The 14,574-nt window shown below is 35.4% G+C and overlaps 1 protein-coding gene across 3 annotated transcripts in view; it reads right to left on the minus strand.

The window, feature by feature from the left end:
* Positions 1-14,574, minus strand: part of IBTK (inhibitor of Bruton tyrosine kinase) — a 94,409-nt gene that overhangs the window by 6,616 nt on the left and 73,219 nt on the right. For all 3 annotated transcript variants that reach the window (XM_040239105.1, XM_040239106.1, XM_040239107.1), the window contains exon 26: positions 5,870-6,019. In XM_040239105.1, the coding sequence (XP_040095039.1) occupies positions 5,870-6,019 (150 nt within the window). The remainder of the gene's footprint in view (positions 1-5,869; positions 6,020-14,574) is intronic.

Raw genomic sequence — 14,574 nt, forward strand, 5'->3', positions numbered from 1 at the left:
CTACCCTGAGGGTGGGGGATGATCACATTTTCTACAGTTAAGACAAGAATGTATTATTTGTGGAATGTCCTGAGATGAGCCCTCCATCCCTGCCACTGAGTCCCTAAAGTATTCCTGTCTTCTTGTGCTAATTCCCACTATTTCCTCTGTTTATACTGCCCGCCCTTTCTCCTCTCTTCTTTTGAAAATCCCATAGATATATGGCCGTTTGATCATTCTATTACGTTAATATAAATAATCATTTAAATATATAGCCATAAATATAATGATCAAAAGTTAATTGAGATCAAAAGTTCAATTTGAGATTGAACAGGAAAAGTATTTATGAACTAATGTTCAAACTTTTTCTCTTCAACGAAGTTTTTCTGGACAGCTCTAGCCCATGGTGATTTTCCCTTCTCTGAACCACTCATACAGCATATAGTCATATATTGCTGTGTGACTTCTTTAACACTGTTATATTACACTGTATTTTTGTTCTGTCAGTTAACTTCCATGTATGCATATTTAGACTTACCAGCCAGATTTCAAACATATTTCAGGCTGGGTCTGTGTATGATACTTTTATATATACACCCAAGAGATGCCAGCAGAATACGTATATCAAGTGTCCCATAATCTGGTGAATTAATAAATATTCTACTTTATCTGTTATATTTTATTATTTCCTTAAATACAGCTCTCTTATAGTAAATATTTTCTATGATGAAATTAAAAATGAAATCAAAGCTGTTTTCTTTCTCAGTGACCAGAAGACAAAATACTATTTAAAACATTAACTTCCACTTGCCAAACACCCAAGCTATGGATAGCAAGATACTATATCATACACTCCTCTAACTAAAACGTCTAAAGCACTATAACATCACACACTACTTTTTGCAACTAATAGCCTGATGTTATAGCACACCCTAGCGATCAACTATGAAACCACACATCCTTAATATTTTAAAAGATAAACAGAAAATTAGAAAATGTTTAAAATAACATTCAATACTTAAAATGTAAAAATGTTACAAAACAATCTTAACATTCACACCTTGACATTTATACATCCAAGGCAAACAATATAGCTCATTACATTAAAAACAAATACTACTTGAAATAAGAGCTATAGTTTTGTTTCATTTATTCTTCCCCTCATTCGCCAGATGCTCACTGTAGGAAACATTCTAATCAGTGACAAGTAAAGGTCAATCTTCCTTGCTCTCACTGAACATACAGCTGACCACAGACATTAAAAAAGACTAGTATTTGAAAACACTGGGCTTCCCTGGTAGTTCATAAAGAATCCACCTGCCAATACAGGAAACATAAGACACAGTTCCATCCCTGGCTCAGGAAGATCCCCTGGAAGAGGAAATGGCAACCCACTCCAGTATTCTTGCCTGGGAAATCCCATGGACACAGGAGCCCGGTGGGCTACAATCCATGGAGTCACAAAAGAGTCGGACATGACTTAGCAACTAAACAACAATTCAAAAACAGTTAACAAAGAATCACACCAACAGTAAGTTTACAATAGTTCCCATGTTATCCATAGGAATACATTCCTAGTGCCCTAGTGGATGCCTGAAACTGCGGATGGTACTGAACCTTATGCACACTATTGTTTTTCCCTATACATACATACCTACGGTAAAGTTTAATTTCTGAATTAGGCAAAGTAAGAAACTTACAACAATAAGAGAACAATTATATAACAATATAGTGTAATAAAAATTATGTGAATGTGGTCTCTGGCTCTTTCAAAATATCTTATAGAAACATAATGCCTTTTACTTCTATGTTCTAAAGTATGATAGCAAAACTAGCATGAATTTTTCCTTCTTTATAATTTCATGGGTAGAAGATTCATTTATAACATAATCTTAGCACCCTAAAGATACAATTATTTTTTCCCCCTCTCATTAGCTTGAGAACTTTCCACTTTTTTTTTTTTTTTTCACTTGAAGCTTTCATTTAAATGGCTTCTCTTTGGCATATTTGCATTGTCAACATCACTACTCCTGTGACTTGTTGGGGCTTTGGGGCTGTTATTAAGTAAAGATTACTTGAACATAAGCATCGTGAAACCCTAACAACTGATCTGATAACTGAGACGGCTACTAAATGACTAATGGGCAGGGTACACTGGACAAAGGGACAATTCATGCCCTAGGTAAAATGGTAAAATGAATCAGGTAAAATGGTCAGGATAGGGAGAGATTTCATCACGCTACTCAGAACAATGCAGAATTTAAAACTAAAAATATTGTTTATTTCTGAAATTTTCCATTTAATATTTTCACACTACAGCTCACAGCAAGTAACCAAAACCATGTAAAGGAAAACCACAGACAAAGGGGTATTACTCAAACTGTGCTAAATGTGATAAGTGAGAAGAGCTATGAAGGCATGTAACAGGAAACTGACCCAGTAAGAGAAGTCAGGCTTCTTCAAAGAATTTGACTGAACAGAGACTGGAAGCAGCAAGTCAACAAGTCAAAAGGCAGTTAAGTGGGAAGTAACTGGCATTTGAGAAACTACAAGGTCAAGGCTAAAATACAGAGATCATGTTAAAAGCTAAGGAGGTTGACAGGAGCTAGACTGTATCAAGCCTTGAAGGCATGTAAGATTTCTAGCTTTTATCCTACGAGGTAAGATTTGCATTTAAAAATACACAAACACTAGACAAATATGCTATAGAGAAGGATAACAGGCTATGGCAAGACTTGTTAGCAGTCTCACTCCGACGGCCCAGGTAAAAGATTAAAGTAGTCTAAATGGGGTTGGCGGCAGTAGAGATAGTCTAATACACAAATGGGTATAATACTGAAGAGACATAACTGGCATGTCCTGACAGACTGGATGCTGCTGAGGAAGACAGTCATGTAAAGCTTGCGAATGACATTTGCTGAGGAAACCAAGAATAGGCTGGGTTTGTGTTTTGCCTGTATGTTTGCTTTTACGAGAAGGCTATGAGGAAAATGTTCAATTTGGTTTGTGACATAAAAGTTTAAGGTATTTCTGAACATTAAAATAGGATGGCAGTATCAGTGAAGGCAGATGGAGACCTAAGTCTGAAGCACAGATGACAGATGGCGGACAGGCAATGTGAGTCTTTCATGTGTAGCTGATAACTGAACAGTGAAACTCACGAAACAACACAGAACATAAGCGAAATGAAAAGACAACCTATACGTGAACTTCAAGGATGATGAGTCATATAAAAAGCCCACGGTGTTGGCAATATGGAGGCTACTTCCAAATTTAGCCTGAACTGTTTCAGTTTAGTTGTGGGATTGGAAGCCAGAATAAAAAGAAGTGGGCAATAACAGCTCTTTTGAGAAATCTGGCTGTGAAGGAAGCAGGGAATTGGGAACAACAGGACAATTCTAGAAGAAAGTGAGGAGGCTGAGTGAGGAATTGACTTCCCTCGCCGAACCCCAACCCCTGCCACTCCACATGTGAGACACCTGTGCATATTCAAAACCAAATGGGAAGAATCTACTTAAAAGGAAAACACTGAACATCCATAAGAAAAAGACAGTTAATAATTTAAGCCTTCATTAGTAGAACTGAGTTAAGATACAAGTACAGGTATAAATCGAACCCGCGTCTCTAATGTCTCCCGCATTGGCAGGCAGATTCTTTACCGCTGAGCCACCAGGGAAGCCCATAAGGACTTATTTAGAAGATCCCAACTGAAATAAATGGGCTTCCCTGGTGGCTCAGCGGTAAAGAATCTGCCTGCCAATGCAAGAGACGTGGATTCAATCCCTGGGTCGGGAAGATCCTCTGAAGGAGAGCATGGCAATCCATTCCAGTATTCTTGCCTGGAAAATCCCATGGACAGAGGAGCCTGGCAGACTACATACAGTCCATGGGGTTGCAAGAGTCTCGAGACAGCAAAAGAGACACAGATGTATAGAACAGTTTTTTGGACTCTGTGGGAGAGGGAGAGGGTGGGATGATTTGGGAGAATGGCATTGAAACATGTATAATATCATATATGAAATGAATCACCAGTCCAGGTTCGATGCAGGATACAGGATGCTCGGGGCTTGTGCACTGGGACGACCCAGAGGGATGGTATGGGGAGGGAGGTGGGAGGGGGGTTCAGGATGGGGAACACGTGTATACCTGTGGTGGATTCATGCTGATGTATGGCAAAACCAATACAATATTGTAAAGCAATTAACCTCCAGTTAAAATAAATAAATTTATATTAAAAAAAAAATAAAAGCAGTTACTCAGCCATAAAAAATAAAAAAGAGTCAGACATGCTTTAGGAACCAAACAACAGTGAAAATAAATACTATACAATTAAAACATGAGAAATAAACTGAGGTATCGAGGCTGATAAACTTCCTCTTCATAATGTGTTGTCACTTTTGTGTAAGGTTGGTCTTCTCTTCTGTATGAGCAGGGGCTATGTTAATTTTGTTCACCATACTAATCTACTATAATGTCTGATATACATCAGCTAATATTTGTTAATATTAAGACATCTTACATCACACCCAATTTGTATTTATGAGCCTATCACAATAGCTTTAATATTCTCCCTTAATCATAGGTATACATTTAAAGGTGTATCTGTTTTACACATTAGAGTTCGATTTAAGATTTTTGTTTTAAAATAACATTACACTGCCAAAAATATCTGAAAAGTCAGAGACAGATCACGACTTCTTTAGATCCTTTCTAATCTGGTTTTCTGTACTATAAGTAAAAGGCTCAAAAACTACAGTCATAAATATACATATCTGTAACAAGAAAACTAGTTACAAAAACAACAAAACTATGTTTAAACAGTTCATCTAAACCTGCACTTTGCAGTGTTGTTCGAAGACTCTGACACTCCTCAGGAGCTGCTCAAAGGACAGGGAAGGTGACAGTAAAGTAGTATGGTTCTAGACTCCTCTCTTCGCTCCAGCAGAGAAGTTTATATTACCTGTTTGATATGTTATAATTGGACGAAAGATTTGATTTTTAAAAAGAAGAGGGGGTGGGGATCTGACAGTGAAAAACTGCTTAATCATTATGAAAAACAAAATTATTCATCTGGTCACAACTAATATTTTTAATTACATTTTTATTTTGTCTAAAACATTCTAGGGAGTATAATATATAGGAGATGTCATATTAGCAGAAATATGGGAAAAAAGAAAACTCCATTTAGTCAACCTACTTGAAACAGTTTTTCCTTCCAACTTTGACCTATCTAATGCCCTAAGAATGTTTGTTCCCTTTTGAACAATAATTAGAAGAGAATTTAATCATGGTGGGGAAACTTTTTAAAAATACCACTTTTAATCTATGTTTAGGTTTTCATGTAGGCATTTATAATATGAAACATCTTTTCAAAATACATTGGACTTTGACAACCAGTATCACAAACAGCTAGAGAAAAAGATGGAAATACCTAAACAGGCTGAAAAAACCTTGGATGCATCTCAAAATGTATGCTAAGTGAAAGAGATTTTTTAAAAAGCATGTGCTGAATGATTCTACTAATATAATAAAACAACAGACTATGAAAGTTAATCCATAATGACAGAACCAGGTTAGAGCTGCAGGAAGACAGGATGGGGAAGGGCTGCAAAGGGGCATGGGGAAACTTCTGAGAGTGGTGGGTAACAGCCACCAGCCCGGAGAGCTGCTGAGAGTGGTTTCACGAAGGTATATATATGCCAAACTTCAAACTGTATACTTTAAATGTAGATAGTTTACTGTAAGCCAACTATCAAAATATATCTTAAAAATAAACACGTTAATTTTGAATGTAAAAAGAATGTATAAAAACCTGCCTTATAAATTTTTAAAGATTATTTCAGAACATAGAACCACTATAAACATTTCAAGGTAGGAAAAGGTTTATTACCTTACAACTTTTGGAGACTGGGAACTTTCAATCCCTTTAAAACAAACTTTTTTGACATGATCTCCTGAGCTCTGGCCAATAACAGATTTCTTTTCTTCTACTGAGAAATCCCGGAATGACTTGGATGAAACTGAATGTTGAGAAGATGCCCTGTAGAAAGACAACAAAGATCATGGAAAAATATTTTTCTTAAAAGGCTGTTGCTGGAAGTGACAAAGGGACAATGAAGTGAATATATACCAAAAATTTTAGTGATATAATTACAGTTTTCAAAGTGATGTTGGATTTTTGCTGTCAATTACAGACTATTCAAAAACTGGGATAAGAAAAAACAATCAATGGAGATCATGGGTGATAGCCCAGATATTGAAATTAGCAATGCTTTTAAAAACAGCATTATAACTATGCCTCAGGTAACAACAAAAAATATGGTTAGAATAAATAAGTAAGCTCAGCAGAGGAAAAGTGTCTATGAAAAAGAAGAAAACAGAAATTCAAAGACTTTAATATTCAACAACAAAATTTAATGGAGGGGTGAAACAGCAAGATTGGAAAAGTCTAAACTTGAAGATAAATGTTTTTAATCTTTTCTTCTGATTAAGACAGTTTTATTGATTTAAGTCAGCCATGGTGACTTATGGTAATATTAAATGTAACTGGACACCCAGAAGGATAGGAGATAGGGCAGATAAAAATAATCCAAAGAAACAATGGCCATCTCCAAATCTGGTAAAATCCATAATGTGAAAGACTCAAGAATTTTAGCCAACCCCAAAGAAGAAAAACGTAAAAAAGAACATACTTATACACATAGTGGGCAAACTGCTAAAAACCGGAGATTACAAAAGAAATCTTTAAAGCAGCCACAGAAACCCAACAAAGTATGAAAACACCTGGCTTATTTACCAGAAATGAAAGTCAAAAGAGAGACATCTTTAATGTGATGGGGGGGTGGGGGGAGGTCCCCCCACTTAATTACATTAAAAAAAGCATTAACCAAGCTAAACCATAATGGATTCCTGACCCAAAGGACCATAAACACTGGTTGTTTTAAGCTACTGTTTAAGGTAATTGGTTACAAAGCAATAGATAATACAAGATAACAATTTCAAAAGACAATAAAGAAATATTTTAACTATGCAAACAAATTTATAAGAAATTTATAAGAAATGTACATACCTTACTCAAAGATAACAAAAAATAAAATAGAATATCTATATAAACCTGTATCTAAAAAACTGAATTAATCCCACCAGCTTTTTATTGTAGAAACTAACAAATTGATTCTAAAATTTATATGAGAATACAAAACCTAGATTAGCCAATGCTATCTTAAAAAAGAAATACAAAACTGGAAAAAGATAAAACAAGTTACTGTAATCAAGACAGTATGGTATTGACATAATTATTAACAGATCAATGGAACAAATTAGAGAACTCAGAAACAGACCCTCATGTGATAGTTACTTTACTTTCAATAATGGAATTGCTAAAGCAAACAAGTGGGAAAAGTGTTTTTTATAGAAGAAAATAAAAAGACCTTTATTTCACACCATACCCCTCAAATTATTTCAAGATGAATTACAGACCTAATGTAAAAGCTAAGTGTCCTGGAAGAAAATTGAATTACAGACTTAACGTAAAAGCTAAATGTCCCAAAAGAAAACAGATTATCTTCATGACTTGGTGGCAAGCAAAGGTTTCTTTGGACATAACCGGCAATGAGCATCAAATCAAGGAATGATAAATCAGAGTTAACCAAATCAAAAACTTCTGCTCATTAGAAGATATCATTAAGAAAATAAAAATATCTGTAAAACATACATCTGACAAATGACTTTTTTTTTTGGACAAGCCAAATCTAAGATTTATATAAATGTGGTCGAAATTAAAAATAGAAAAAATAATTCTGAATAAAAAACAAAATCAGAGAAATTGCACTATCTGATTTTAATATTTATAAAAAGTTATCATCAACAAGTCAGTCTATATGGGCATAAACACACACATGTAAGTCATATGGAGCTGAGTAGAGTCCAGAATTAGACCCACACATACATGGTCAACAGTTCTACCGAAACTGCCAAGTGATAAAATAGAGCAAGGACAATCTTTTCAGTAAGTTCTGTTGGAACAACTAGATATCTGCATGAGGAAATAAACTAAGGAAACATCTACATCAAAACAAAAAATGTTTGTAACCTTAGTCAAAGACATGGAGATACTAATACCATCTCCTTGCTTATAAAGGTTGCTATGTGGATTCAATGTTAACTTATGGTAAAATATTTAACAGTACCTGATACAAAGAAATGCTATTAAGTCTGTTACTATCCACATTTTCATGGCATTTAACAAAGTTTGCTTAAAAAAAAAAAGACAATGAGAACACAAATTCTGATATGAAGAAATACAGTCAATTAACAGGCATAGTATCTTTCCTTCCTAAAGTCTGACTTAGAAAAAAATCCAGAAATGTAACTTTTTCACTATTAATCCTAAGCATCATTTTCAGAATCCTTAATAAGTCAATATTATAAATAACAATATAAAAAATTTCCTAGTCAGATATTAATTTCACCTATTTTATTTCCTCAGAAAACAAAGTGCATACAAATGCTAACCAGTTAATTCCTCCCAAAACTAAATTCATACTTTGAAGAAACCATAAAATCCACACCAGATTAAATTCATAAACTATTTGGGGTTCCCCATAAAAGATAAGCAAAGCCTTCTAAAATCCTATTATCTTATCTGAATTCAGGGACTCAGTTCAGTCACTCAGTCCATGTCCGACTCTGCGACCCCATGGACTGTAGCACTCCAGGCTTCCCTGTCCATCACCAACTACTGGAGCTTACTCAAACTCATGTTTATTGAGTCAGTGATATCATCCAACCATCTCATCCTCTGTCGTTCCCTTCTCCTCCTGCCATAAGTCCTTCCCAGCATCAGGGTATTTTCAAATGAGTCAGTTCTTCAAATCAGGTGGCCAAAGTATTGGGGCTTCAGCTTCAGCATCAGTCTTTCCAATGAATATTCAAGACTGATTTCCTTTAGGATGGACTGGCTGGATCTCCTTGCTGTCCAAGGGACTCAAGAGTCTTCTCCAACACCACACTTCAAAAGCATCAATTCTTCAGCACTCAGCTTTCTTTATGAACTCCAACTCTCACATCCATACATGACCACTGGAAAAACCATAGCTCTGACTAGACAGATCTGAGTCGGCAAAGTAATGTCTCTGCTTTTTAATATGCTGTCTCAGTTGGTCATAGCTTTTCTTCCAAGGAGCAAGCATCTTTTAATTTCACGGCTGCAGTGACCACCTGCAGTGATTTTGGAGCCCAAGAAAATCAAGTCTCTGTTTCCATTGTTTCCCCATGAAGTGATGGGACCAGATGCCATGATTTTAGTTTTCTGAATGTTGAGTTTTAAGCCAGGTTTTTCACTCTCCTCTTTCACTTTCAAGAGGCTCTTCCATTCCTCTTCACTTTCTGCCATAAGGGTGGTGTCATCTGCATATCTGAGGTTATTGATATTTCTCCCGGCAATCTTGATTCCAGCTTGTGCTTCATCCAGCCTGGCATTTCGCATGATGTACTCTGCATATAAGTTAAATAAGCAGGGTGACAATATACAGCCTTGACATACTCCTTTCCCAATTTGGAACCAGTCTGTTGTTCCATGTCCGGTTCTAAATGTTGCTTCTTGACCTGTGTACAGATTTCTCAGGAGGCACGTCAGGTGGTCTGGTATTCCCATCTCTTTCAGAATTTTCCACAGTTTGTTGTGATCTACACAAAGGCTTTGGCATAGTCAATAAAGCAGGAGTAGATGTTTTTCTGGAACTCTTGCTTTTTTGATGATCCAACAGATGTTGGCAATTTGATCTCTGGTTCCTCTGCCTTTTCTAAATTCATCTTGAACATCTGGAAGTTCATGGTTCTCGTACTTTTGAAGCCTGGCTTGGAGAACAAAATTCTTTGCTAGCATGTGAAATGGCTGCAATTATGTAGTAGTTTGAACATTCTTTGGCGTTGCCTTTCTTTGGGATTGGAATGAAAACTGAACTTTTCCAGTACTGTAGCCACTGCTGAATTTTCCAAATTTCCTGGCATATTGAGTGCAACACTTTCACAGCGTCATCTATTAGGATTTGAAATAGCTGAACTGGAATTCCATCACCTCCACTAGCTTTGTTCAGTGATGCTTCCTAAGGCCCACTTGACTTCGCATTCCAGGATGTCTGGCTCTAGGTGAGTGATCACACCATCGTGGTTATCTGGGTCATGAAGATCTTTTTTCTATCGTTCCTCTGTGTATTCTTGCCACCTCTTCTTGTATCTTCTGCTTCTCTTAGGCCCATACCATATCTGTCCTTTATTATGCTCATCTTTGCATGAAACATTCTTATCTGAATAACTAATATATATCTGATAACTAATATATATCTGATTCTGGCCTAACCACCAAAACACTTTTATATGCATCATTTCATTTAATCTTTACAACAATAATCCTTTACATATTTTCATCACATCCTAAATTTAAAAGAGCACAACCAAAGCTGAGGTGTTTGAATGACCCTCAGATCACCAGAGATAAGCAGAACTGGGATCCAAACCCAGTTCTCAATGATCACAAAATTCATGCTTGGCCATCTAGTCTAACACTGGCTTCAATAAGAATCAAAATAATACTCCTTATAAAGTGCCAAAGATGGAAGGAAAATGATGATTTACACTTAGTTTTGTTATTATGAGCTAATTAAGCATCTATTCATAATAAAATCAGCTGAAACCTTCTATCAAATTTCTACCTGCTCAATAATTAAATACAACTGCCTCACATAAGGTTTTTCTAAGGAAAAAACTCACTAATAACTCAATACATGCTAAAGAAATCAATCACGTGAACATATTACAAATAAAGTTACATTTTATTTATAAACTAATGGTTAGTATTTATATTATACAATGCTTAAGGTGCTGTTCTAAATGTGTTTCATTAACTCTGTTTACTCTTCACAATACCCTTGTGAAATAGGTCCTGTTTTTAGCCTATTTATGAACAAGAAAACAGAGAAAGATTAAATAATTGATCTGACAGAGAAAGACTGGAAAGTCAGATTAAACATTTAATCTGAATTCACACTGCTACTAGGCAATAGATCCACATTTTAAAGTTCAGGCAAGGCTGACTCCTGATTACCAGGCTTAATCACTATACTACTATGTTCACAGAAAGTCATTCATCCTATGCAAAATTCTTAAATCATCTGAGAGAGACTTTCTTTACAGATTTATCAGAAATATGATCTACCAAGGCATTCACATTAAAGATATTTCTTCAAAAGGAATTTACCTGACTTTGACTTTATCACAAAATTTTCTTCAAAGCACATACATCAGCAGAACATTAAAAATTTAAACACAAAGAACCACACCCCATTTCCTTACCAACTCTCTTTTCCTCTCCAAAATACACATACCTGAAAGTTTCTACTGGCAAACAACACAACTATGCTATAAAGTACTTTGTATTATTAGTCACTAGAAACACTGTTGGCAAATACTCTGCCAAAAAAATCTGATGAATGTCTTTTGTAAGTAATTCATGTCTCTAGATACAGAAACTTCACAATCATCTATATAAAAACCACAAGATGCCAGATTCACCTTAGTGGTAATTTGCAAACTTCTAGATGTGGTAAATAGTGTACACCCTAAGAAAAATTATTTCTTTCATAGCTATTTTTTGATAACATCTCCTTAAGAATAAATGTAGGTAACAATGCTTACTTACAAGATATCTTATATTCACATTTATTAATCATGCATAGTGGTTACTTATAAAATGTCTTATGCAGACTTCTTTAAATGAATTCTATTATTCTTTCCACTGATGATGCCATAATTTGAAACAGTGTCTGATGTCTGATTTTGCACAATTTTACTTTCCTAACTCAAAGGCTCTGGCTCTTTTCCATTTTAGCAGCCAGAGAAACTTAAGAAGCATTTGTAGACATTTGTAGCCACATAAAAAATTAATCAACATTTTTTTTCTAAACTAAGGAAGCTCTAAAAATTGTGCTTTTAATGAGCAAAATTTCTAGCTAAAAAGTTAAGCAACTGAACTTAGTTTATAGGTTAGCTCAAAATGGAATTTGGAAGAAGTTACATTCATACAGCCAGGCCACAAAGATCATGCATTCTTCCACTCAAGATGGCTGGTGAGAAATGTAGTTTTATTTCTCCAAGTAAAATAAAGGATAATGAAAAGTGATCAACTCCCATATACACTTGGTGTTTTCAAAACAGATTTAAAAGTCAACTGGTTAGAATTTCATTGTAATGCAAAAACCAGTTATTTTTCACATTTAACACTGTCATACCTAACTGCATGCAGCAGGAGTACTGTTACATACTGGAAGTCGTCATACAGACTAGATGAATGAATGGGTGAACAAACTAAGTAAATTCCCTACCACAAGCAGTAGACTTAAAGGGGTAATTTGTGATTTGCTAATGAATTGCACATTAAACTTATTATTAAGAAGTTGTTGTTTAGTTGCTAAGTTGTGTCTGACTCTTTTACAACCCTATGGACTGTATGTAGCCTGCCAAGCTCCTCTGTTCTTGGGATCTCCCAGGCAAGAATACGGGAGTGGGTTGCAATTTCCTCCTCCAGGGGATTTTCCCAACCCAGGGGTCAAAAACCACACCTCCTATATTGGAGGTGGATTCTTTACTGCTGAGTTACCAGAGAAGCCCGTTACTAAGATAAAAAAAGAATAAAAACATCCTTTAATAATTAAGAAAAATCACATTAGATGATTCATCAGGAGATGAAGATGTCCCTTTGAGAAGTAGTTGAAAAAAATCACTATAGCAATGAATATATTCCATATATACAATCTGTAAATCAAATCAAATTAAAATGCTAATTTCATATTAATTTTCTACTTTTTTCAAAGCTGAGCAAATTTTAAATTCTACCAACTTTATTTAGACCAACATTTACAAGAGATATCCTCAGAAAAACAAATCTATTCCTTTTTTTTCCTAATATGATTTCTAGAGAAAATAGGAAGAAAGTATCAAATAGTATACAAGTTGTTCCTAGACTTGGATTGCTGTTTTCACAATTAATAAGAGCCCACCAAGTAGCCAGTATAATGTATCAAAAAAGAACCCACATCAAGGCACTTCACTATGAAATTTAAGAACACCAAAGATAAAAAGGGGGAAGCGGGGAAAGAAACTGGTAACATATTAAGAGTTAGGAATTGGAATGGCATTAGACTTCCCAACAGAAATAAGAAAAAGGAACTCTACAAATGATTTCCAACTCAGAATTCTGTTCCCATCTATCAGTCAAAGGTGGTGAGAATAAAAACATTTTCAAAGTTGTAAGAGCTCCAAAAATGTACATCCTATACACTCTTTATCAGAAAACTACCAGTTTTGATGTGGAGTTTGCTACCTCAAATCAAAGAGTAAGCCAAGAAATCAAAATACACAGCCTCTAAGAAACTGGGGATCAAACACTGGAAGGAAGCAAAGGAAATCCCTAGGATGACAATTAAGAGTAGTCTCAAGATCATGGTATTAAGCATGCCCGAAAAAGGCCTAGTTCAGACCAGAGAACTCAAGAGTTGTAAATGAAAATGTTTCCAATTAAAAAAAAAAAGTCATAAGTAATCTGGGATGTTTCCCAGTAAGGGAATTAGTTATTCCAGGGAAAAATAAAAGCATAAAAAAGGAACTAAATCATACGATGGTTCTGTTGTGAACCTTAACCAGTCAAAAGAGAATTTCTTTATTGGGGTTGGAATAAACTCTGGTGTTTGAAATAAATTCTAAAACAAGAGTTGGATTAAGTCTATTAGTTGGATTTCCCAACTTGAGTGATCATTGTTTTGTTCCTTCTGTTCATTTACTTATTGTTTTTTAATAAGGAAACTGGTTGATGGCATGGCTGAAATTGTATTTACTAAGCCCAAAGCTTCCTCGGGCTTCCTAGGTGGCACTAGTGGTAAAGAACCCGCCTGCCAATGCAGGAAACATAAGAGACACAGGTTTCATCCCTGGGTTGGGAAGATCCCCTGCAAAGAGAATGGCAACCCACTCCAGTATTCTTGCCTGGAGAATCCCACGGCCAGAGGAGCCTGGTGGGCTTTGGTCCATGGGGTGGCAGAATCAGATATGACTGACATGACAGCAGAAAGCTTCCTCATGTGCTTAGTTAACTGGCTCAAATTGCAATGTTTAGTATCTTGAAAACTAATTTAAGAAGTTTTTTTTTTTTGGTCTTTTCCATACTTTTGTTTAGGAAAAACATTAACTTTATTTTAACAGCTACTCCATAAACCTACCAGAGGCAGTGATCAAATTACTTTTGTATATTGCCTTATCAGAAACTAGAAAGTGCCTTGCATGTAGAAGCTACACAACAAATACCAATGAATTGAAACATTCTACTAAACCCATTCCCTCGAGTTTTACTCTTTTCTTTTTCACTTGGGTTTTCTCATGTCTTCTTTTTTCTGCGATCAAGTTTTACATTTACTAGTGGTTCTGAAATTTAGTCTTCCCGATGACAATCAAAATAAAATGAGTTGCCACTCTCTTCAAAATAATTTGCATTTTAATTGGGAAAAAATATTCCTTCTTACAAATAGTAAAAAAGTGGCATTAGAA

This window comes from Oryx dammah, unplaced genomic scaffold (genome assembly GCF_014754425.2).
Source record: "Oryx dammah isolate SB20612 unplaced genomic scaffold, SCBI_Odam_1.1 HiC_scaffold_4, whole genome shotgun sequence".
Lineage (NCBI taxonomy): Eukaryota > Metazoa > Chordata > Mammalia > Artiodactyla > Bovidae > Oryx > Oryx dammah.